We start from the raw sequence: 24,001 nt of genomic DNA, 5'->3' as shown, positions 1-24,001 counted from the left end.
TGTGATCAATAAAATCAACAAAATTTTCTGCTAGTTAATAAATGCAATGCATTGCATGTTTTTATAAGAGCAACTCATTTTTTCATGTCTGCATTTCAGTTTATAGGATTCTGTCATTTTTCACCTTAGAGAACTCTGATGTAAGAAAGGGAGATCTACCCCACTACTGAGAGTGGTTTTCTGCTAAGCTACCAACACCCTCCTTACAGTCAAGTCTGAAAACCTTTTTTAGTTCTTTATTTTTCCTGACTTTTTTTGTGTGTATTCCTGGCTACCTCTTCCTTCTTGAAACTTTTCCCTTTGTGGCTTCTGTGACTACTAGCCTTAAAGTTGGGAAAAGTGGAATTAGAAGGGCATGTAAGATGATTGTAGGGATCAAATGGTGACTATTTATGGAGCACAGACCAAAGATGTTAGATTTCTGGAGCCTAGGAAGGTAAGAAATGATAGGTGAGATGAAAATATGATATGATTTGGTAGGTGAGATATCATGGTGAGAGACGACAGGGAAATAATATAGAATTTGACAGATCTAAATTCATGGCTAAGTCTCTTCCATGAATTCAAAATTATAGGTCAAAGGGACACCTTTTAAAGTATGAGTGTAGGATGTTAACTAGACTTCTTGTGATCATTTCACAATATATACAGATATCAAATCCTTGTTATACACCTGAAACTAATAAATATAGTTAACACATCAATTATAAAAGTAAAAAATAAAATATGAGTGCAGTAATTTTGAGACAAATACAGAGAACTACCAACTACCGTATTTCACATTTTGGAGAGGGAAAAGAAGCAAGGAAGGGGAAATTACATGACAGCTGTGTTTAGATATGTGAAAAACTATTGTGCAAAATGGTTGCTGGTCTTGTTCTGTCTCACAAGTAGATCCAGTGAATAGAAGTTAAAGGAAACAACTTTTCCTAAAATACACACACACACACACACACACACACACACACACACACACCCAGAGCCTTCCAAAGATGGAATGAGTTACCCCAGTACAGTGCAAATTTCCTATCATTGAAAGTACTCAGATATAAGTAGGGTATTTATAGGTAGGCATCGTGTAAAAGGAGCTCATGCAAGGGTAATTAAATAAAATGACCTCAGGTTTCTTTTCTAATGTTGCAATTCTGTTATTTTTTCTTTCCCACAGACCGATTTCTACTCCCTCCCTCCTGCCACTATTTCTTTTTCAGCATTTCCCCTCTGCTTGTCTTGGGAGTTTTGTACTTCAACATCCAGCGTTACTCCTAGACTTGTGGTTTTAAAACATTTATCTCCCAAACCAACCTCTGCCTCTCTGATAGCAAGAAACTTCAGCTAGTTCTTTAACTCCGTCAATTTGGCATTCCCAATAGGACACTTAATGCTTCCTGCATCTCACCATCTCTTAAACTAGCCTTTCTTCCCAAAGATGCCATTCCATAAGTATACCATTCTCAGCTTGCTTTTATCTTGGAGCCTTCCATATTGTTTAGACTCAGTTTTCCATATCTTCTTTCTTTTCATCCTCACTATCTCCTAGTAGTTTTGAATGGTCAACAGGTACATGAACTGTCTTTAAGACTTCGCTGTTTTCAAATCATTCTCAAAACATACAGTTATTCAGATCTTCTTAAAATAATGTCACTCTTTAAGAACTCATCAATCAAATGGAATCCAAATGACTTCGCCTGGTTTTCATATGACCTTCCATAATTTGAATTTACCTTACCTTTCCTGCTGTATTTTCCACTAATCCCCAACATACAGGTATAGTAACATGGTACAAAACTTACCACCTGATAAGCTATGGGTTTTGCCACAAATCCGTTCCCCCATGCCAAGATCTTGATCTATCAGCCTGGAGGCTAGGTAAAGGCTACTGGGTATATAGTCCATTAACCCTCATTGATTCAGAAGTGTTATCATGTTCTACACACGTCATGATGTGAAGAATGTTGGGGAACACTGGTGTGGTTGTCAAAATACAATCAGCATTAGAATCATGGTTCTGCCTATCTATGTCTCTTTAATTACTTGATCTCTTGTGTTTTCAAGTTCTTAATAAAGTAGGAAAATTCTACATGCCACAGGATTGTTTGTTAAGATTAAATTAAGTGATCAAAAAAGGTTAAACAGTACTTTTTCAGTCAATGTTGAGATGCTTATTTCCTCAACCTACTGCACTCTGGGAGTATCTGCCTCTGGTAATTTTCTCAAATATGATCTCGTACCTGTGATATCCTCCCTCTTCTCATAATACCTCATCTAAATTTAAGCTATTAGAATAGCTCACACCCTTAATGAAACAGCCTCTAGATCTTCTTTCCCTACAGTGCTCCCTCCATTTCTTGAGGTTTCATTGCTCTTAAATCCTATACTACACAGATCTGTTCTTTGTTGTTTGCTAATTATTTCATCTACGCAAGTCTGGTATTACAACCTAGATAAATTCTTTTAATTAATTTCGGGGGCAGGCTTTTCTTTGTATAGCATGATGCTAAGAGTAATTTAAGTGAGAAGAGTGTTAAAAAGTCAGGGTAAAGATGGCGAATTACTGGACCAGAAACAGACTGGGAATGCTATTATTTAAACATGTACGGAGCTGAGATCAAAAGAGATAGCTGAGATCAAAAGAGATAGCTTAGTGAGATGATTTGGCAATTCTCAGAACTTGTTACCCAGTATCAGTGTTTTGTTTATGTTTCGGGAAAATTCACTTATAATGAAAGTGAGAAGTGTATGATCCTAACATATACCATGCACTCTTTAATTTGCATTTGAGGAACTAAACTGAGGTGAACCAATTTTATATCCTATCTGAGCATCAGAGGAAGTCAAGCAAGTAGAAAGGAGAAGTAACTCTTACTTCATAAGCAGAGAAGATGGACAGTATTTAATATTATTCTTACTAACAAAGTTTCCACCAACTCTTATTGATTCGGAATCAGCATACATTTTTGGAACTAAAAAAACCTTATAAATCAGATTTCTAAAACTTTCTTTACAGAGATGAAGCAATAAGCTACGTACCATTCAGCCTGAGATTAAGAAAAGCTCTAATTAAAAATACAATTATGACATAAGAATAAAAATATTCTCCAGTTAGCTAAAACCATTTTTGTACTCACAAGATCGGTCATTCTGAATCTGTTAGACAATCTTCTTGACATCTACAGATGAGTGAGAGTTCTTCACACACAAGTGCTTTTTAAAGTGTTTTGTTTTCTGAAAGGAATATTTTCAACTCAGAAAAACTTGATACATAGCATGACTTCCTGAGTTTAATTTCACACCCTAATTTGTCATCACTGACTTGTTCAAAACCTCAGACCATCTGCACAGAGCTGCAGGGAATGATCAGCAACAAGGACAGTGACACATCAATGTTCCTGGCTCCTGACTTGCTCCTGGAGCTGATACAAAGTTGCAGCTCATCAGCCACATTTTCTTTCCACTTGATGCCACACTGATGGAAAAGAGTGGAGAAAGATAACGATCACCTTGCTGCACCAATAATGGAAGCAGGGAAGCCAGTTCTTATTTGAATTTCTAGGTATTTTGGTTGTGTGAGCTGCAGTGGATCGGGAAGATTCCATCTGAATTGCTCTTCCTGCAGCTGTCATCACCTCTGGTGATGGTTCAAGCCTATTGATACCAGGAGTTTACATCCTGACTGGGTTCGAGAATTCTCAGAGGGACTCCTCTGTCCTGTAGAGCCTAGGGAGTTAGTCTCATAGTGGGCTAGGTCCTCTTTAAGGACTTTTGGGGAAGTTTCCATGGGTTCTTGGAGTACATCAGATTTCTCCCCCAGGTACTAGCATGTATAGTCCCACGAGTCCCAGCCCCAAATGTATCCGACAAAGGAATCAATCTTTCTCAGTAGTCTTGGGATCAACTCAAACCATCCAAATCCTCCAAGTCAAGAGAGACCTAAAGATGGATTCCCCTTCAGGATAATCCCTCCCCTGTTAACCATCACTTTGCTGTCCTTACTCTGTTGGTGAGCTCAGAGTACAATCTACTTCTGGGTGAAGGAATTGATTTTCCCCAGTAGTATTTACCTTTCCAGAGCCTACCTTATAATTTTTGTGACACCCAGATGAATAAATAGATAACAAATGTTGAATGAGGAGGATACCGATGCAACAATTTTCTCTACATTCTCACCTATGTCACAAACATTAACTTTATGTCAGCTTTGAGATCTTTTTGAGTTGTTTGTAAAATTGATAAAATTAAACTAGAGATACTTCTAAGTAGATATTCTTAAAGTTATCAGCTGTGTGCATTGACTGATGGGACAGGAAAAACAAAAGGACAGATAATATTATTATTTGCTTTCTATGTAGATATAACCAAAGAAATATATTTGGTCAGATACAGAATAGGGCTTTTGTACACACATCATAACAGAACTACCAGAAAAATCATTTTAACTTTTTAGGCTTTTTCTTTTCTGCATGTAGCAGAGATTCTTAATTCAAATTGATTTTGTGATAGCACTTCTCTGTGATTGCTAAGTCTCTGAATCCTCGGAACCTCACTCTCAACCATGACTTCCTTCCGTTTTCTGTCCACTCATTAATCTTATCTGGCTGAGCATTACATCAAAGGAATTCTCAAGTTGCCATGGATAATTGACAGAGCAGGTAATTTATTGACAGATAACCAAGAATGCATTGAATGAATTAGAAATATGCTTTTGCATATGAATTCTTCTAAACAGGCAAGTAAGTGCGTTGGCACAATACTGCTGCTTTTTAGCAGCTCCACTTTGAATGAAGAATCAATCAGTCTTTAGTCATTTATTCACTTATTCATTCATTTCTTCATTTATTAATCCTTATCTCCACAAATAGTTCATTGTGTACGCACTATGTGTGAGGTTATACAGTGCTGTGATAAATACAAAGATGAGTAAGTCTCTGTCTTTGCCCTTGACGGACCCCGTTCTTTGACAGTTTACACATCGGGTAATTGCACAACTAGCTAGAATCCAAGTTGCAATGTGATGTGTGCCATACCAAGTGCTGTTGTATGCAAGGGAGGGAAAGATGACGTACAGGTTAGGGGTGGGGGAGGGTGGTCAGAGTCCAATGGAGGATGTAGCATATAAGCTGGAATTGGAGTTTGGGTAGAATTTTGGCAGATGAAGATGGCAGTTGTTAGGATACTCCAGACATAGGAGATACTTTCAGTGAATGCGTAGAAGTAGAATTGACCAGGTAATGGAGTGAAAAATGTGGCCAAGTTTGAAAGGAACATGAGAAAGTTGGTTAGGATTGTAGTGAGATGTCATGCTGAAAAATCAAATAAGATTATGGAAAGCCTAAAATACATTTCCTTCATCCATTGCCAACATCAACAACCACACACACACACACACACACACACACACACACACACACACAGCTTTAATTGTATTCAGTTGGGAGTGGGAACTCGCCAAAAAATTTGAGTAAGAAAGTAAGATTATAGTAAAATTAATCTGGCTGTGTTACCTCAGAGATCTGAAAGAAAAAAAAGGAAATATTATAATAGTCAAAATCCATAGTAGTAAGAACAAGAAACCAGAGTAATAGTTGGGAGAATGGAGAAAGAGAACAAGAGATACTGTGCAAGTAAAGTTGGTGAAACTGCACCAGTCTGGGTAAAGGAGGTGGGGATGAGCTGTGGGGCAATGGGAGTAAAGGACAGATTAACTGGCTGTAGGGTTTTAATTAAAGCTTCTCGGGACAGATGTTCAAGACTCATCTACAGGGTCTCTGAGCATTTGTTTGTCATCCCAGGTACCACTCAGAAACCATCATGTTTGCGATTTAATTTTTAACTTAGTTACATTGTATGGCACATTCATTTTGAAAAACAGAAAGGAGTAGTTTCACACTTTTGCATACATACTACTATCTTGGATGTGATACATCAATGCATAATCACATTTGAAGGATATTTTTCCAAATAGCAGTAGAGTTACCAAGAACATATAATTATTTCAAGTAGTAATTATATTTGCAATATGGTTTTCCACCTACCAGTAGAATGACAAATATATAATTAAAAATGTGGTTTCTTATTTCCTCTTTCTAATTCATATTTTCCTAGTGTGTACTATGTCCAGAATGATTCTCATACCACTTCATTGTTCCAACCATCTGTTTCTCAATCATAGAACAGAAAGCACAATTTTGTGGACCCAAATTAAAGTGCCTTATAAAAATTAAGTCATAAAACCTTTATGTATTCAGAATCTTGACAGAATTTCCACTTAGACAAAAATAAGTTTTTCCCAAAGGTTATGTGTATGAACTTTATACCTTGTCATTAACAGAAATAACTGAAAACATAGTATAATCCTATTAAAATTATATGCATAAAAAAGATTAGAAGGAAATGCATCAAAGTCTAAATAATGCTTATCTAGCCAGGTAATTAAGTTTAAATTAGAATAGTTTTCTCTATTTTTAATTTTCTTTACAATAACCACAACTACTGTAATAATCACTAAAAGAAATATTAAAATTAACCAAAAATATAAAGATTGAAGAATAATTTTCCAATTCTACTTCACTTGCTTTTTCTCACTCTCTAATAAGTTAACAAATTCATGAATGCTTGATAGACTTATATATTTGAATAATTTGGAAAAGTGCTCTGTCTTCTTATCATAAATGTGAATTGCCTTCCTGTCCCTTCCTGTCTAGCTCAGGAGCGCCCCCCCCAACTTTGTCTTATAAAAAGCTTAAAAATCTCATTATTTTTTTTCATTTTTTAAGGTTTTTCATTCTAATTCTGGAGTAGTTAACATACAATGTTATATTAGTCTCAGGTGTATAATATAGCAATTCAGCAATTCTATACATTACTCAGTGCTCATCGTGGTAAGTGTACTCTTAATCCTTTCACCTATTTCACCCATCCCCCCATCCAACCTCCCCTCTGATAGCCATCAGTTAGTTCTCATCAGTTAGTTCTCTATAGGTAAGAGTTTGTTTCTTGGTTTGTCTCTCTCTAGGAGCAGCCCTTGTAACATTTTGGTTATGTAGTAACCAAAGGATTTCCACTTACTGTCATTTATATTTTAACAGAAATAAAAACTTGCAGGTGTTACCCTATCAGTGAACATCTGCAGCCTGTACCCAGTATACTTAATCACTGGAAGGACAGAAAGTGTTAAGAATGGTTTGTCCCCCACCTCCACCCCGTACATATTCATCAACACCACAGATATCTTGTATTATCTATATTCTAAGTGTATAAAACTTGACACTCATACAGCTATGGTATACGTCTATGATCTACCCAAGTATGGGTATTCACACATTCCAATTTGGTGTATGATAATTCTGCTTCAGTACCTTAGAACTGAAAGAGGTCTCTCCTACTGCATCATTAGCATTTTCACCTGTCTGGATGTGGCTGCGTTCACCTGTGGATGAGTTTCAACTTTTCGTTGCTTCATCACTGTCCATTGGGACTTTCTCAGTGCCTGGCCTTCATTTTGTATTCCTGTAATTTCATCACCTTTTGAACTTTCTTCTTTTTGAGCAGAGTTTTTCACTATGAAATAATCTAACTGATAAATTGGTATCATTTTTCTTCTGCACTCAATATAAATGAATTTCATTAATTATGTACACCAGATGCAATCATTTTGCATCTCCCTTCCCGCTTTGCCTTTTCAAAGATTTATTTATTTGAGAGCAAGAGAGAGCGAGCTTGAGCACAAGCGGGAGGGAGGAGCAGGCCCCCCCTGAGCAGGAAGCCCAATGCAGGGGCTCCATCCCAGGACCCCAGGATCATGACCTGAGCCAAAGGCAGACGCTTAACTGACTGAGCAACCCAGGCTCCTTCCACTTTGCCTTTTCAAATGTCTCTGAAGCAGCTGTCTTTATTTGAAGACAAAAAACAATAAAAAATGTTAACTATATAACTTCAACATGGCGTTTGATGAAAGGTGAAGTAGAACTTTTTTTATGCACAAACTACAAAAGTGAAAAATGCAAATGCGAATGTGCAAGTGTAAAAGTAAAAACCTCAGGTATGGTGCTGCCTAAACACGATGTGAGATAGAGAAAATAGAGAAGATCACTGTAGTGACTAACTCCCAGTTTATTTTACTTTTTGATGATTTGATTTATAGCTGAAACAACAGTAACATTACTCCGCTTCCTTGATATTGATTGAAATTGTATCTTTTTTTTTGATGCATAGATCATGAAAGAAGGTAAAATTCTGGGCTTAATATTTTAAAACCTCTTGATTGTTACTGTAAGGAAAGTTGCTTTTTATTTTCAAATTATATTTTAATTTTCAAATAATATCTTCATGTGACTATTCTCTAAAGAAGTACATTGTGAGGGGGCTGCCTCTTGATTTCAGCTCAGGTCATGATCTCAGGGTCTTGAGATCAAACCCCAGGCTGGGCTCCACACTGGGTATGGAGCCTGCTTAAGATTCTCTTTCTCCCTCTCCCACTGCCCCTCACCTGCCTCCAAAAAAAAAGTACATGGTGAATACAAACTGATAATATCTTTAGTTTGATTTCTTAAAAATAGCATTTTACGTGAGGGTAATCATAACAGCTTTGATAGTCATGGAAGACTACATATCTACTACACATATACATATAGGTTATAAACAGAAGTGTATATCTTTCATAGCATAATGAATATTCGCATTATATTAGTGAGCCAAAGAGTTTGCTGATTTTTGTACTTGATTCGTTAATGGCGTTGACAAAAAGCAAAGAAATGAGAGAGTTACAAATGGAGCCATAAAGTCCATCTACATTACTCAGCATATCATTATGATAAATATATTGAAAATTAGTCTGCATGCAAACCCACCACTGGCAAAATCATGAAGAGGCTACAAAACCTAAACACATTTGTGAGCCTTGGTTTTTCACAGAGTGGAATTTGGGCTGAGATGCCCCCCAAGGGATGCTGAAGGATGTGGCTGCAAGATCAGGAGGGGAATTGATACAAATACTCTTTTAACGGGGTGGTATCAACCTATGGTTATACTTGGTCACATTAGCTCCGCGTCTGGGAAGGTGGGTGGAGGTGGTGAGAAAGAAGAAACATATACTCTTTTTTTCTTTTTTCTATTCTTCTTGAGGCTCTGAAGGAAATTTCAGATAATTTTACCCCAAACTTTTCTCTTCTCCACTATATTGTATGTAGGGCATGCAAAATGATAAAAAATACATAAGTCATGACTTTGGTGATATCTCTTTGTATTTCTTATAAAGTCGGTAGGCTCTTGTAATAGCACATTTTATTTAAGGCTAAAGTAAAAATGAAACAGAACAAAATAAAACCAAGCATGATATAATTTTAAAAATCATCCTTGCAAGAAAGTTCAAGTTATTGTATGTCATGGGAAATTAAGCCGTCACACACAAATGAATTGGTCTTGAGCTATTTATCAAGGAAAAGTGCAGGCTGCCAGTGGATGCAGATAATTTGCTTCTATGACATTTCTTTTCCCACAAATACTGAGTGTCTTCGAGTTTTGGAGTTGGAGAAGCCATCCTTTAAAGCCCTTAACACAGCTCTCTAGTTTTATAATAGGACCTTAACTCTGTCCTCTGCCAACCCTAGGTTGTTAAAGGAAGTGGACTTCTGTGGAACATATTCATTACATGCAGGGAGCCAGGGACATCATCCGCTACATTGAAATGTTCTCGTTATAATGACTCATGAAAGAAATTTTGCTTAGTCATTCCTCGTTACTAACAGAAGTTGTGTCTCATCTGAAACCTGTTTCAGGTTTCACGTGAAACCTGTTCCTTTGCTTTCACTACTGTACCTATGAAAAGTAAGTTTGTAGGAAATTTCCATATAAGCGTTTCTGCAGATTTAGTATTTTTTACCCTTATTTTTGTGTGTCCTGATTTTTCTCAATTTCCTAATTTATCCTTTCTGTGTGTGTGTGTGTGTGTGCACATGTGTGTAAATGTGTATACACACACTCATATATATGTTTAAATACATGTATACACACATATATCAATATATATATACAATATGTCAAGTCATTGAAGAAAGGAAAGAGAAAATCATCAAACAAAAGCATATATCATCTCCTTTATTTGCTTTGTGTTTTGTTGTCCCTGATGTACATGCTTGTATCAGGTTCCGTTTCCTTATACTCCCAGACTCCCTATATTTACCCACTGCAGCATGAACACCCTGCCGTGTAGTACTAGTGTCTGTTTTCTCATCTGTAGCTTCCACTTCAGTGGTTCTCAAACTTCAGTGTGCATCAGACCCTCACAGAGATCCAGGTAAACTAGATAGCTGGGACTCACTCCCAGAGTTTTCAACTCAACAGGTCTGTGTTGGGATCCAGTAATCTGCATTTTAACAAGTTCCCACGTGATTCTGATGCTCCTAGTGCAGGGACTATACTTTGAGAACCGTGGATTTCTTTGTTTGTTTGCTTCTGCAGTGTCATTTGAAAGTGAATTGCAGCTAGATGAGAAATTTGAGGTTTGATCCCAAAGGAAAGTTGTAAAAAGCAATTGCATCTTCTATTTCCACCAATAAACTTGTCAAGTTGGAGAACCACTTTCCCAAATGGTTTTAAGAGCTGAAAGGAAAGAATCTGTACCAGTTGTTCACCCCCAGGGTCCATTCTAGTGTTTCCAGGTTATAGAAGTGCTGCCAAGTGGACCTCCTGCCCAAAGTATGGTTCTTGCAATATCTGTATCTTCTGGGCATCAATTTGTTCACTTGGGATTAGGCTAAACAATCAGTCATTCTCAGCCCTGGCTGCTAGTGAAAATAATCTAGGATGTTTTTTAAAAATGTGCCATGTTGAGACATCCCTTCCAGGGGGATCTGGATAGGGTCTTGGCAGGAACTTTTTTTTTTTTTTAACTTTCCGGATGATTCTAATATGCAGCCCAGATTGAGAACCACTGGGTGAAATGATCTTTCTGGTTCTTTCTGGTTTGAACTGCTAGAAATTTGAGACTTTCAAATGCTGGTTGGGATCAAGACTCCTCTAATGCATGGGACATTCTGACAGTGTCTACAACTTCTATTTCATCCTAGTTATTTTTTTTTCTTCCTTTATTCCACCATTGTTTTCTCCAGTGTTACTATCGTAAAGTGTGGCAAAACATTTTAATTTGATTACACCCTCTGAGAGTTGCGAGCTAGCTCAGATCAAAATACCTTTAAAATAAAGACATCAGAATTTATTAAGGTGAGGCTCTGAGGGAACAGATAAGAACAAAGGGGTACAAGTTAAGCAGGAAATAGGAAGGAGTCATGATCATTTGTTAGATAACCATGAAGGAAGGAAGAAGGTTTACAGTATAATACCTAAAGTAAAAGCCATCTCCAAGAAGCTTTCCAACCACGAGACTCCTGCCCTATAGTGTCTTCAGTTCTGCATAAACCTGGAAGTGAGCGAAGGGGAATTAATAGACTCTTAGAGTCCTCCTTGTATCTGACAGAGGAGGCAAGGAGAATATCAGGCTGAGTTTAAGGCTGTCAGAGCGCTATGCAACTCAGCCAGGCTCTTCCAGGGGCATTTTAATTTCTGAACCCAATTGACACTGGTGTTTAAATTTGCCTGTGTCTGAAGACGCCTGCAGAAGATTTGAAATGAATGTGTAACTACTCTGCAATAGTTATAAGGAAGATGAGAACCTAAATATGGTAATTAGAAATGGAGGAAATGTTCACACTATGAATAAATTCTCAGATATAAATCATGATTTGGTAGCAACAAGCACTGTACTACCCAGTATTCATCAGCTTATACACAGTGTTCATTTTCTGTTTGCATATATATATGTATATATATATTTAAAAATGGATTAAAAATGAATCCGAACACATATTGTTCTTAAATTATGAAGCAGATAAACTCTACCTAATTGGTATTTTTTTCTTATTTGGTATTTTGTACTTTGGTATAATTGCTATTTAACAGACTTAGAAATTAACAAACAAAAGATAAATTTAAACAGCTTTATTATATGTGAATACTGACTTGTCTGTCTGAAGGAGCACCATACTCCTATCTATTTAGCCTGAAGTTTCCTGAAGTTGGAAAATTCCTGATTAATCTTCAAATTGACTTGAAGGTGGTTTTAGAGGTAGAGAAATGTCCATTTTTTTCTTCTGTCTTCTCTAAAAGCACAACTTGTTAAATAACTGGCCTACAGAATACATGCTATTTCCAAAAAATCAGAGTGACTTATTCAGCTAAATTAGAACAGTATTAATCAATCTACATGGTTTTTGATAATCTACTAGTCAAGGTAATCAGTATTATTGATGACACTGTCATTCCACTCCTGGACAGATTAACTCCCAAATTGAGAACAATCAGGACAAAAAACCCTACTAAGAAGAAGGCATGTCTTTGAAAGATATATGTTTTAAAAAAAAGATATAAAATGTCATTTCTGTAAGCCTTTCAAGTTATTTGTCTCATAAATTTTATGTGTGTGTATAAATATCAGTGCCTTAATTCATCACTTTTGTTTATTTAAAATATAAATTACTTGGATAAATGCTGAAAGACTGTGAAATCACACTATACACTCATAACATTAGAATGTGGTGCTAATTAACTTTTTCTTTGTTGGAGAACCCTTTACTCCTTAGAGTAAAGTAGCATAGTGTATATCTGAATTTTTGCTTAGGACTGCAATAAACATAATTATTCATTTCCAAGAAAGAAATTAGTTCTACAACACTATCATACTAGTAATGCATACATTTGCAATACACAGCCATTTTCCTCATTTTCTGATCACATATATAAAGAGAGAGCCATTTTACCTTTTCCAAGTTTGACCCCTCCCAGTAGAGAGAAAGCAAGAGTTGAAAGTGAGACCCTGTGACTCTGTGTTGAGTAATCCCAATGAACTGACCCGTGATAGGTTCCTAATGGTGTTCACATCTGCATTTTCTACCAACTCAGCTGTTATTAAAATGAACAGGAGAAAGAATATTATTAATTCCTATAAGACTCAGCAAAACAAAGGCAAAGTGTAAGGAAAAGAATAAATTTATGAGCTTTCTTAAGAGTCTGTTGCCTCTTGGAAATAAATTCTCATTAGGTCACGTAGGAGAACTTTATCACTTGAATACTGAAAACTCTGAACAGCGATCTTCTACTCATGGAATGGACTTTGACAATAGAATGTCAGTCTCATCTTTGTAAAGAAAAAGTAACAGAAAGAAGTAGCATAATACATTTTAAAAGTTTAAAAAATCTGTTACTGAGTGAATATAAATCTAGGACTAAGAGGGAGAAAATGCAAGGACACAGGCTGATTCAATATTAGAAAGAACGTTTTCACAATTAAAGATTCTAAAAGGAAAGAGGTTGTCCTAGGAAATAGTATGTTCAAGGAAGAGAGAGGTGATAATATGTGCTGATGTTCCAAGGGTCTTCAAAGATCAGATTGGAGAATGACCTAGATGATCTATGGGTCTATGAACCCACTCTTTCCAATGTTATAATAATTATCTGAAAGGTTAAGGTAAGAAGAAGTATGTTTTTCTCTCTAAGTAAATATGGAGAGCACAACTACTAACTGAAAAGTTATTTTACTTTAAAAATCTTATTTGTAAAGCATATTTGTCTCAGTTTTTAAATTTCAAATTTATCTGGAGATACATGGGGAAACATATATCAAACTGTGCTAAATGTGAAATCTAGATGTTTCATGACGTCACTCCCTTAGGTCCAAGTTCAATTGCCTTCTTTGGTTGTATCTGCATTTAAATGATGTACTGTAGAGTGAAGTTACATTTCCTGCCATCTGTGGCGACATGAACTCATAGTTATGGAACTCAACAGGACTTCCAACAATGCTTTTCTATCTTGCTGTGCTTAGCACAGCCACACTTATCAAAAATATATGGGATACCCAGTTAAGTTTGAATTTCAGATAAATAATGAGTACTTTTTTAGTATGTGTATGTCCCATTGAAAAATTATTTGTTGTTATCTGAAATTCAAATTGTACTGTTGTATAGCCCTGCAAGCAACCCCTTGCTCTGTAAGACCATCAACAAGAAATAACTGTATCTGTATATAAAATATCTGTTTGTAATCTCTAGATCTACTTTTGTCCCTGCATCTGTCATTTCCTCTTTTACTTCTATGGCCAAGAAAATCATACTTATTTTCCTTGCCATGGCAATTCTTTTATTTTGGGCCTTGGGTCCCATCCTTTCCTACCTTCTCTGTGGGACCTTAAGAAACAAACATCCTGATCAGTTTTCTTCATTGTCAACTACTCTCTCTCTTTCTCTGACCTCAAAGATTCTCTAAATTAAAAACATGAATGCATCTAGATGAATTCCTCTATTTGTTACATTCTCTGTCTCCTTCATACAGTCCTGGGTTTTCATTTGTCTCTGGTCATTCTCTTCCTTCTCTCTGTTGGCTTCTTTTCTTCATTCAGGGCCAATAAATTTTGCTGTTCCCCAGGGTTCTTCATGCCCTCGTCTGCTCAGTTTACAGATTTTCCATAGGAGATCTTGACAGACACCACCTATGTGCTCAAGAATTCCTAATTTTCATGTAAAGTTGCAAATGCCTCTTCTGAACTCTTTTGGATATCTCTCTTTGAATAGTTGTCTTGTGCCTCAAACTATTATGTATAAAACTGAACTCATCTCCTCCCTCCTTTTAAATCTGTCTCTCAAGCAGTGTGTTCTCTCAATAGTAAAGGGTACTATAATCTACCATTTCCTAAATCAGAACCTTGAGATCAGATACATATGTAGGTTATCACCAAATCCTGTTTGATTTACTTTCATAATACTTTAAAAATTCATCTACTTATTTTTTTAACTATTTTTTAAAGATCGATTGATTGATTTGAGAGAGTGAGAGTGCACACATGCCCACAAGCTGGGGGAGGGGCAGAGGGAGAGAATTTTCAAGCAGACTCCCTGCTGAGTGTGGAGCCCCACAGGGGGCTCGATCCCATGACTCATGAGATCATGACCTGAGCCGAAACCAAGAGTCAGAAGCTTAATGGAATGAGCCTCCCAGGTGCCCCTCTATCTACTTCTTTTTGTTCTCACAGCCTCCAGCCCCAGTTCCCTGGGATACAGCTGTGTTTTTCAAATTGGTTTCCTTTCCCTTCAGTCTTGCCGTCTCCAGTTAGTTTTCCAAAAGCAGCTTGAGTGGCCTTCCAGAACACTAAGGTGACAGTGTCTTTCCTTTTCCTTAAAAGTCTATAGAAATTTACCCTTGTCATTAAAACACGGTCTGAACTCCTAACTGTGGTTGATAAAGAACTCCATGGTTGACTACAGTTCCCCTCCACCTACCTGCTGCAAGGCCACATTGACATCCTTTTATGCCTGATCTCACTCATCTCTGGGTGTTCACATATGCCGTATCCTTTTTCTGGAACAGGTTACCCCTTCTCTCTGCTTAACTTATTCACCTTTGGATTTCTTCTTAATTATTAGTTTCTCAAGGAAACCTGTTTTGTTTTATTAGATACAATGTGTTCCTTTAGCTTCATTCATGGATTTTTTTTTTTTACATTTGCCTGTTAAATTATTTGTTTTACCAAATAGAATATAACTTAATGAGGGGTGGGACCATTACCATATTTTCCACTGTATTTCCAACTTCTAGAACACCCCTGGATACAGATTAAAATTCCCAATAAACAGTTGTTCGCTGTGTGAATGAATGAATAAATGAGTACACAGATATGACAGGGATAAAAGAAGGGTCCATTTTAAGCACAATTCTCTTAAGAGCTCAGGCCTATTTTTAAAAAATTATCAAAATCAATCTTAAAATGCTAGTGCTTTGTCAAAAAGCATGATTGTGTTGCTCTTGGAAAGTAGTTTTCTGTTATGAACGTTTTGAGTTTTAGAAATGTTCTCTTTCCATTTTCCCATACCTGGTATAAAGTTATTACAACTTGTAAGAATTAAACAAGTCAAAAAATAGATGATTTTTACCATTTTCTCACTTTCCTCAAAAACTTCTCTTAATGAAAAAAATGAGAATATGCATAATGAAGGCTATAGCAAAACAGTATAAAGTATACCTTCAAACTCACCATCGAACCCAAGCTAGACTAGAATGTTATCAGGACGATGTGTCTGTTTTTGTGCCAGTACCATGCCCTTCAACAGATGACTGGATTAAGAAGCTGTGGTCCATATATACAATGGAATATTACTCAGCTATCAGAAAGCGAATTCTCAACATTTGCTGCAACATGGACGGCACTGGAGGAGATAATGCTAAGTGAAATAAGTCAAGCAGAGAAAGACAATTATCATATGATTTCTCTCATCTATGGAACATAAGAACTAGGATGATCGGTAGGGGAAGAAAGGGATAAAGAAAAGGGGGGTAATCAGAAGGGGGAATGAAACATGAGAGACTATGGACTATGAGAAACAAACTGAAGACTTCAGAGGGGAGGGGGTGGGGGAAGGGGATAGACTGGTGATGGGTAGTAAGGAGGGCACGTATTGCATGGTGCACTGGGTGTTATACGCAACTAATGAAGCATCAAACTTTACATCGGAATCTGGGGGTGTACTGTATGGTGATTAACATAATATAATAAAATAAAATTAAAAAAAAAGAATGTTATCAGGAGTTACTTACTTTGGGGCTCTTCCTCTTTTAAATAAGCCATTGATAGAATTAAATATATCTTATTTGTTTTATCCTGTACCACCCAATTCCCATTGTTCCCACGGTTTTTGCATCTCCTCTTTTAGCATCCTCTAATTTTAAAGCCATTCCAAGAATTCTTTTTGGGCAATTGCTACATGCTAGAATTATTCTGAGTACTGTAGAGCACAAAAGAGGGATAAGACATAATTCCTCCTTCAAGGAGCTTTGTCTATAGGAAACAGAGAACTAACACACATGAAGCTGCTAGTAATTAAGTGAATTCTAAGTAAGTGCTACCGACTACAAAAGGTTATGGGGATCCAAAGAAAGGAAAGATCGCTGTGGACCAGGATAGTTTGGGAAAGCTTTATGGAGAGGATAAAAATGAGATGAGTGTTGAAGCATATCTAAATGTGGGCATTTGGAGAGGAAGAGAAAGACACTGGGAAGGGGGAGAGCCTCATTGGATGGTAGTTGAGTGTTATTCTTTTGTTTGTTTTCTCCTGCTTAGAATTTTTGTCCCACTTTTTCTGGTACTGATGCTATTCTTTTTGTTACTGAAATGTCTTTTCCCCAATTCACAAGGTCCTGGAGGGGTTGCCAATAGTCACATTTTAAATTCAACCTTCCCACCCAAGGACTTGGTCTGGGCATAATGCCCAGTGCCTCTGGTGACCGTGATTAGCCCGAGGCTGTGACCTAGGGCAGGCTAATTCTATTCCATCCCTGGCATTGCATGTGTAACTACTTGAAGAGAACAATTCTCTTCTCTGTTAAGTCATGGCTGGTAAAATGTAAGCCTAAAGCTATCTCTGCCCACACTGTCTCTTCCCCCTGCTGTACAGAGGAAGCTTGCCTGCAGCTGAAGAAAACAAGAACACACAGAGAAGGAGAACCACATTGTTTGAATCTCTGCAGTCTCTGAAGCCATCTGTATACCTGGATTTCCTATGTCTGTGGCTAATACATCCCTTTCTTGTTTAAGCTCATTTGAATTGGTTTCAGTCAATTTTAACCTGGTAGAAAAATCCTGACCAAAAGAGGTAGTAGGCTAACGGGTGGATGTGGAGAAAGAAGTGTAAAGAAGGATCAAAATGGGACCTTAGCAAGGAGGGAGAGGGCACAGACCAAAAGTAGTATCTGGAGGAACAAATGATGGGATTTGGTTAGAGACTGGGTATAACCAATGCAGGAGAAAAATAGTCAAAACTAGAAATTCCCGGTATCTGTGAACTCACTGATATAAAGGGGGGTAGTTGCAATGAGGAAGTGGGTTTGAAGAGACACAATAGGCAAACCATGTCATCTGAGTTCCTGGTAAAGTTGGGGCTTTGTCAGTCTATGGTTTTAGTAAGATGACCAACACTTACTGGTACAACAGGGTAAACTGCAAGAAGGTAACCTAACTTTGCTTTGTGTCAGCATTCAATAGAATACGACGGAAAACTGTAATTATGCTTGCCAAACTCATCTTTTCTTATTTCTTTATTTACTCATTTATTTATTTTAGAGAGAGTGAGAGATAGAACGTGGAAGGGGAGGGGCAGAGGGAGAGGGGGAGGTTGTCTTAAGCAGACTCCGCACTGAGCACAGAACCCAAAGTGGGGCTCCATCTCACCATCCTGAGCTCACGACCTGAGACAAAATCAAGAGTCGATGCTCAGTTGACTGCACTACTGAGCCCCCCCCCAACTTATCCTTTCAATTATTCGTTCTCTCTTCCCATTTAAGGCCCAGGAGAAATGTAGCATAGAGCAGTGGTTATCAAAATGTGGCCCCTTAGATCAGCAACCTCTGTATCACCTGGGAACATTTTAGAAATGTAAATTCATGGACTCAATCCCAGAGAAGGGAATCTGAAACTCTGGGGTGGGTCCAACACTCTGTATTTTTTTTTTTAAGAGATTGTATTTATTTATTTATTTGAGAGAGAGAGAGAGTGAGAGAGAGAGAGCACAAGCAGGGGGAGTGGCAGGCAGAGGGAGAGGGAGAAGGAGGCTCCCTGCTGAGCAAGGACCCCGATGGGGCTTGATTCCAGGACCCTGGGATCATGACTTGAGCCGAAGGCAGACAGCCAGCCAACTGAGCCACTCAGGAGCCCTCAACAAGCTGTATTTTAACAAGCGTTGTGGTCTATGCTAACATCTGCTGAAATTTGAGCGCTGCTGGTGTACAGTATGCTTTGTATGTTGGTTCCATAGCAGGTGAAGTAATCTACCACTTAGCGCTATCATTTCACATTGTAAGAATAATTTCCTCAGAAAAATTCATTTTCCCTAACTCTATTCATTCAAAAACTGTATGTTGACTGTATTGTGCCAGGCACTGGTCTAGGCACAGCAGACACCTGAACAAATCTGAAACAGTCAATCACAAAAATACCCACATGTTAGCAATTAAAAATTAGGCTACGGAAGTGATTCCCAGGAGACTTGAATGTTGAGAATCATGAAGGTGTTCAAAATGAAATTACATGCCAAGCAAAAAAGAACGACTAGGAGTTAGTCTGGTGAAGGGCAGAGAGGGTAATGTGAAGGCATTCTAGGCCCTGAAAGGGACAGGCCTGGGCACTCTCAGGGAACTGAAGACAGACCAGCATGAACAGGTCTTCATTAATGATGGGTGTTGAAGCTAGAGAGGCAGATCTGATAGACAGATCATGCAGGGACTTGTAAATCAGATGAAAGATTTTGAACTTGCCACTGAGGGCAATTAAGAGGCCATTGAAAAGCCTCGAACATGGGCTAACATGATTTAACCCATATTTTAAACACTTTTTTCCTGTGGAAAGGGCAAAGCCTTTCCCACTCATTACACAGCTATGGGTGTCACAGCGTGATGACTTAAATTCCCTGTAAGCTGTAATTGGCTAATAGAGAAACTTTCTCTGAATAAGGCTTTGATGAGGGTGGGAAAGAGCATAGGGTGCCCATGCGGGGACCAAATGCCAGGAACAGAAAAGGAGGAAGGGCTTAGGAGCTTCTTCTGCTTTGTGGTTGTGAGCGAGGCTGGTTCTGCCCATGCATGTCTGAAGCAGCAGGAGTGCAAGTTCACAGGCAATTGCTGCCTCTCTCGCTCGCACGGGGGGACCCTGGCGCCCACGCTGTGTCCACCTGGAGGCCTTTTTCCTGTATATGATTTCATTCAGAGATTGCATTCACTTCCCAGGCATCACAGGTACCTGCCTGAGAATGATACCCAGATTTATAGGTCCTCCCTGGCCTTGAGAAGATTTTCATTATTAGCATCTTTGTGCTATTACCCTGTGCTAATATATCATGTTAATAACAATTGCAAATATGCAATTGTTTAGTGTCAATCTGTGTATAGTTCACTGATGCTTGAGCAATTCTACAGAACCAGCTGTGACTGCTCTACTACCCCTCAGGGACGTGTCTCAGATTGTGTGCTGGACAGCTGACCCCGCAATGTCATTGCAACCGCAAGCAGCCTGCCTATAATGGAACTCATCATGTCTTTCCCAAACTGCCTCCCTCTGACCTCGTCTGCCTTTATCAGTAACAGCAGCATTTCCTGTCTCCCAAGTTCCAGGGTTTGGAGTCACCTCTGACTCCTTTGTCTATGCTCTCACCAATTCCAAGCACCAAGATTGTTTCCAGTCACCGGGTGGAATGCCAGCATGCCACGTGTTCTTCCCTTTCAATACCTTTTATCATTCTAATCCTACTTACCTCAAAGCAGGATATATTCCACCTTACTGCAACTTGTTCTTCTCAATCTGGGTCCCCTTCCCAATACACCCCCAGGGACACTGTGACTGTATATGCTATTCTGCATCAGGCCTATTTTATTGAGCAAAGGCTGCTCTGTATTATTTTTGCAGCGAAATCTTTTTTTCTTCAACGGATATTATGTAGGATCCCATTATATACAAGAGATAATCATGAAACTTCTCTGACTGAAGATGGGCAAAGGGGAGCATAATCCCCTTGATCTGTTCTCAGCTTCTGAGGCAGTCTCTTCGGTACCCAAAGGCTCATCGAGGCAGTTTGAAAACAAAAATATACAGAACACAGCCAAAGTCTTTGGAAAGATATGCGTGTTTTCTTTACAAAGTCTTTTTAAAACAATTTCTTTTTTTTTTTTAAAGTTGTTATCTATTTAAACTCTCCACCTTAGTCATATAAGTTCACGCAAAATCCTTCAGTGCAGAGTGTCATTCCCTCCTCTCTGGGCTCGTGATGCTGCCCCTGCCCTGGGTGCCTGGAATGCCTGGCGTGCATCTCTGCCAATCTAATTCTACTTGTCTTAGTCCCAATCCCACCTCTTAACTGGGTTTCCAGATTGTTCCAGCTCTCAAAAGTTTTTCTGTCTTTGAATTTCTGCAGTATACCTTTTTTTTTTTTTTAAATTCACCCTGTACTATCTTGAATTTGTATCTTTTCAGGTATGTGTTCAATTTCTCCCACCAGATAACAGGCCACTTAAGGGAAGAATCAAGTCTTTTGTTGCTCTGTATTTGCTTAGTGGGTATATTTTGATGATAACCCACAGCAAGAAATAATAAGTATAGGCCCATCGATCTCACTTTCATTAATAGAAGTCTAAGTTAAATATCCTGTCTTTGAAAATGTTCCTCCAGAGCAGTGCTTTTAAGTTTGGAGAATCAGCCACTATGACTTTAATTGCAAGCATTACTTTTTTCTCCAATTACCATTAAGCCCACAACTAGCTTCTTTCATTAAATTACGTTGGAAGTAGATTCGGGGGATGACAACAGATGGCTGTAAGTGGGCAGTTCTTAGTTCGGACTGAAAATCGTGTTTTATCCCATCCCCAACATTTTAGTGAAGTCATACTTAAATCATATTCCAAAGATTAGAAGAAGCTTACATTAATATATGAATCAAACGGTGTCACTTCTGTGAGATGTCTGAGCATGTTGTACATGGCTCTCTCCACCTCTCCCCCCTCATCTCCACCACCCGCTCCCCACATTCATCACACCCTGGCCACAGTGGCCCACTTTCAGTTCCCTGGATTGCTAAATGCCTTTCCTCTTCCTGGTGTGGTGTTCTGGCCCCTTCTGCCTCAATGGTCCTCCCTGTTTCTTTCCTTGATCAATTTCTGTCACTCTTTGAGCCTCAGGCATCTTGTCACCTCTTCAAGAGTGTTCTCTGATCTCTCAGAATAGGTGAAGCTTCCTAGTTACGTGCTTTCATATTCCTTATCACGATCGTAATTATGAATCAACTGTGAAATAGTTTCTTTTGTTTCTCTGTTCCCCCTTAGACTGTAAGCTCTAAGATGTCAGAGGCTGTCCAAGTCTCAGGCACTGTAATATTTTCAATGCCGAGAATTGATGGATAACAGGTGCTTGAATGAATAAAGCGAATGAGCATTTTACGAAAATCTTATAAAACTTTCAGAGAAACAAGCTATTACAATATTGCTTACAACGAGATCTCAAATCTCCTTGTCCTGTCTTGAATGGATACGGGCAGCACTCTCTGGGTCACGTCATTGGCAGGAGACACACATACATGTTTTATAAAGTAACTTTAACTTGCATAAAACAAGCCCAGACAGCCAAGCATTATGCAACAAAACTTCACTTAACCAACTTAAATGACTAGGGTATAACATGAACATGTAAAACTATTTGTTTTGTTTAAAATGATCTGACTTGTGTATACTAGCATGGATATTCATATAATTCTTGCTCACTTTAAGTTATTTTGAAAATGTATATGGTTGGAAAAAAATTGCACGAAAGGAGTCTCATAGCTATGAAATCTCTACGTGTTAAAACCTTTTAGTACATGACTGTTACTAAAGTTAATATGTTCTTCTTCCCTGAAGGCTCCAGCAACCCGGTCACTGATATATCCATGACCTGTTTCTGTGGCCTTTCAGTCTTGAATTACCCTGCTGAGTCAGACAATTGGAGAACAAATTAGCACCAACTGCAGAGATTTTTCTGATAAAAAAAAAAAAATCTGACCTTAAAAAACCCAAGCCTTGAATATCTTTCTGTCAGGATGCTAACAGTTCACTGAATTTGCATTAAAGGATCTAAGGTTTCATACACTCTCACTCATATTTCCTCCACTGGTCTTGTCTTAACTAGAATGGGTACGAGACCCAACTGGTTTGTCAGTCGATTTACCAGGATAAATCACTATCCAATTAAGGGAAGGGTAAAGGGGAAATCTAATTCTATTCTGGAACAGCTTTCAAACCCGTGGCTGCTTCCCTATTGTTTCTTCTCATACCCACACCCATCTTTTCTTGTTTTATTACCTTATATCCAATCAGACAAAAAACAGTAAGAATACATGCTTTGTTTTGAGGGGAGAGGTCAAACACACGCCTAACTCACAGAGGGAAGAAATGCCTGGGGATGGCATCAAGTCTTTCCCTATAGTGACTGACCTGCATATTTTTAAATTATCGGACCCGTCATGGTAGGTGGCAGGAGGCTTCTGCATGGAGTTACTCCCCTGGAGCCCGGCAGTGTCCACATACTTGCCACCTTCTGCTACTGTCCGTATATCAGGGCTGGAATCTGCTTCTGAATGTCTTTTCTGGATTGTTTCATATTGCCCGAGACGATGCAAGAGCTGCAGATCTCTGTGGTCATATCTGCCTTTTCTCTCCTCATGCTTCCTTGAGGATCTCTTAATCTCAAAGGATCCTCGGGGCAGGGAAAGACTACATTCTTGGTACCTGGTGCCTTTTCCTCTGCAGAGATTTAAAGAGCAACTCTCACATTCCATCAGCTCTTGTTGTCTTTTACCTTTGGATTCCACATCTACCAGATCCGTTCCAGGAGGAGCAGAAGGTCCATCCACGTTTCCACAAGGCTTAGTGCCATTTCTCCTTCTTCGTGACAGTCGGAATTTAACCTGGGCTCTTCTTTTTGCCTGAATCCAGTGAGTCTCGTCTGCGGAAGATGAATCTGAAGAATCTGCATAAAGCTCGCTCCACCTGGGGCTTGTGATTTGAAAATCATTTCTTTTCCCTTTTATCTGTTCTTCGGCAGGCTCATATCTCTCAGAGGCCCTCCTCCTTCTCCTAGGCCTCTGCTTTACTGCTTTCTTACCAGACTCCTTCCTAGCAGGGCTCAGCACCATGACAGGGGTGCATTGCTCAAATGCATCTTCTGACATGTCATGCAAGATGGCAGATCTAGACAAAGCAGCAGGCAAAGGATGGGAGATGGGAATGGAGAGGAGAGCCACAGGAAGACAGAGAGAGAGAATGATGAAAATGATAGCATGGACCAGAAGTTGGTAAATAAAGATCAAATGAAGAAAATGCACTAAAGGGGGAAAAGTTAAGCCAGTATAAACTGTCCACGGACAATGTAAGGCAGAAGCAAGAGCCACAC

The 24,001-nt window shown here is 38.5% G+C and overlaps 1 protein-coding gene across 2 annotated transcripts in view; it reads right to left on the bottom strand.

The window, feature by feature from the left end:
* Positions 1-24,001, bottom strand: part of MARCHF1 (membrane associated ring-CH-type finger 1) — a 293,848-nt gene that overhangs the window by 60,438 nt on the left and 209,409 nt on the right. The window contains exon 2 of one of the 2 annotated variants that reach the window (XM_034661416.1): positions 23,044-23,799. The exons of the other annotated variant lie outside the window; for it this stretch is intronic. Within the exon in view, the coding sequence (XP_034517307.1) occupies positions 23,044-23,799 (756 nt within the window). The remainder of the gene's footprint in view (positions 1-23,043; positions 23,800-24,001) is intronic. 2 annotated transcript variants of the gene reach the window in all.

Source organism: Ailuropoda melanoleuca, chromosome 5 (genome assembly GCF_002007445.2).
Source record: "Ailuropoda melanoleuca isolate Jingjing chromosome 5, ASM200744v2, whole genome shotgun sequence".
In the NCBI taxonomy this organism is placed as follows: Eukaryota; Metazoa; Chordata; class Mammalia; order Carnivora; family Ursidae; genus Ailuropoda; species Ailuropoda melanoleuca.
Note: the sequence above shows the minus strand (reverse complement) of the source record. Positions and strands in the feature narration are given on the sequence as shown.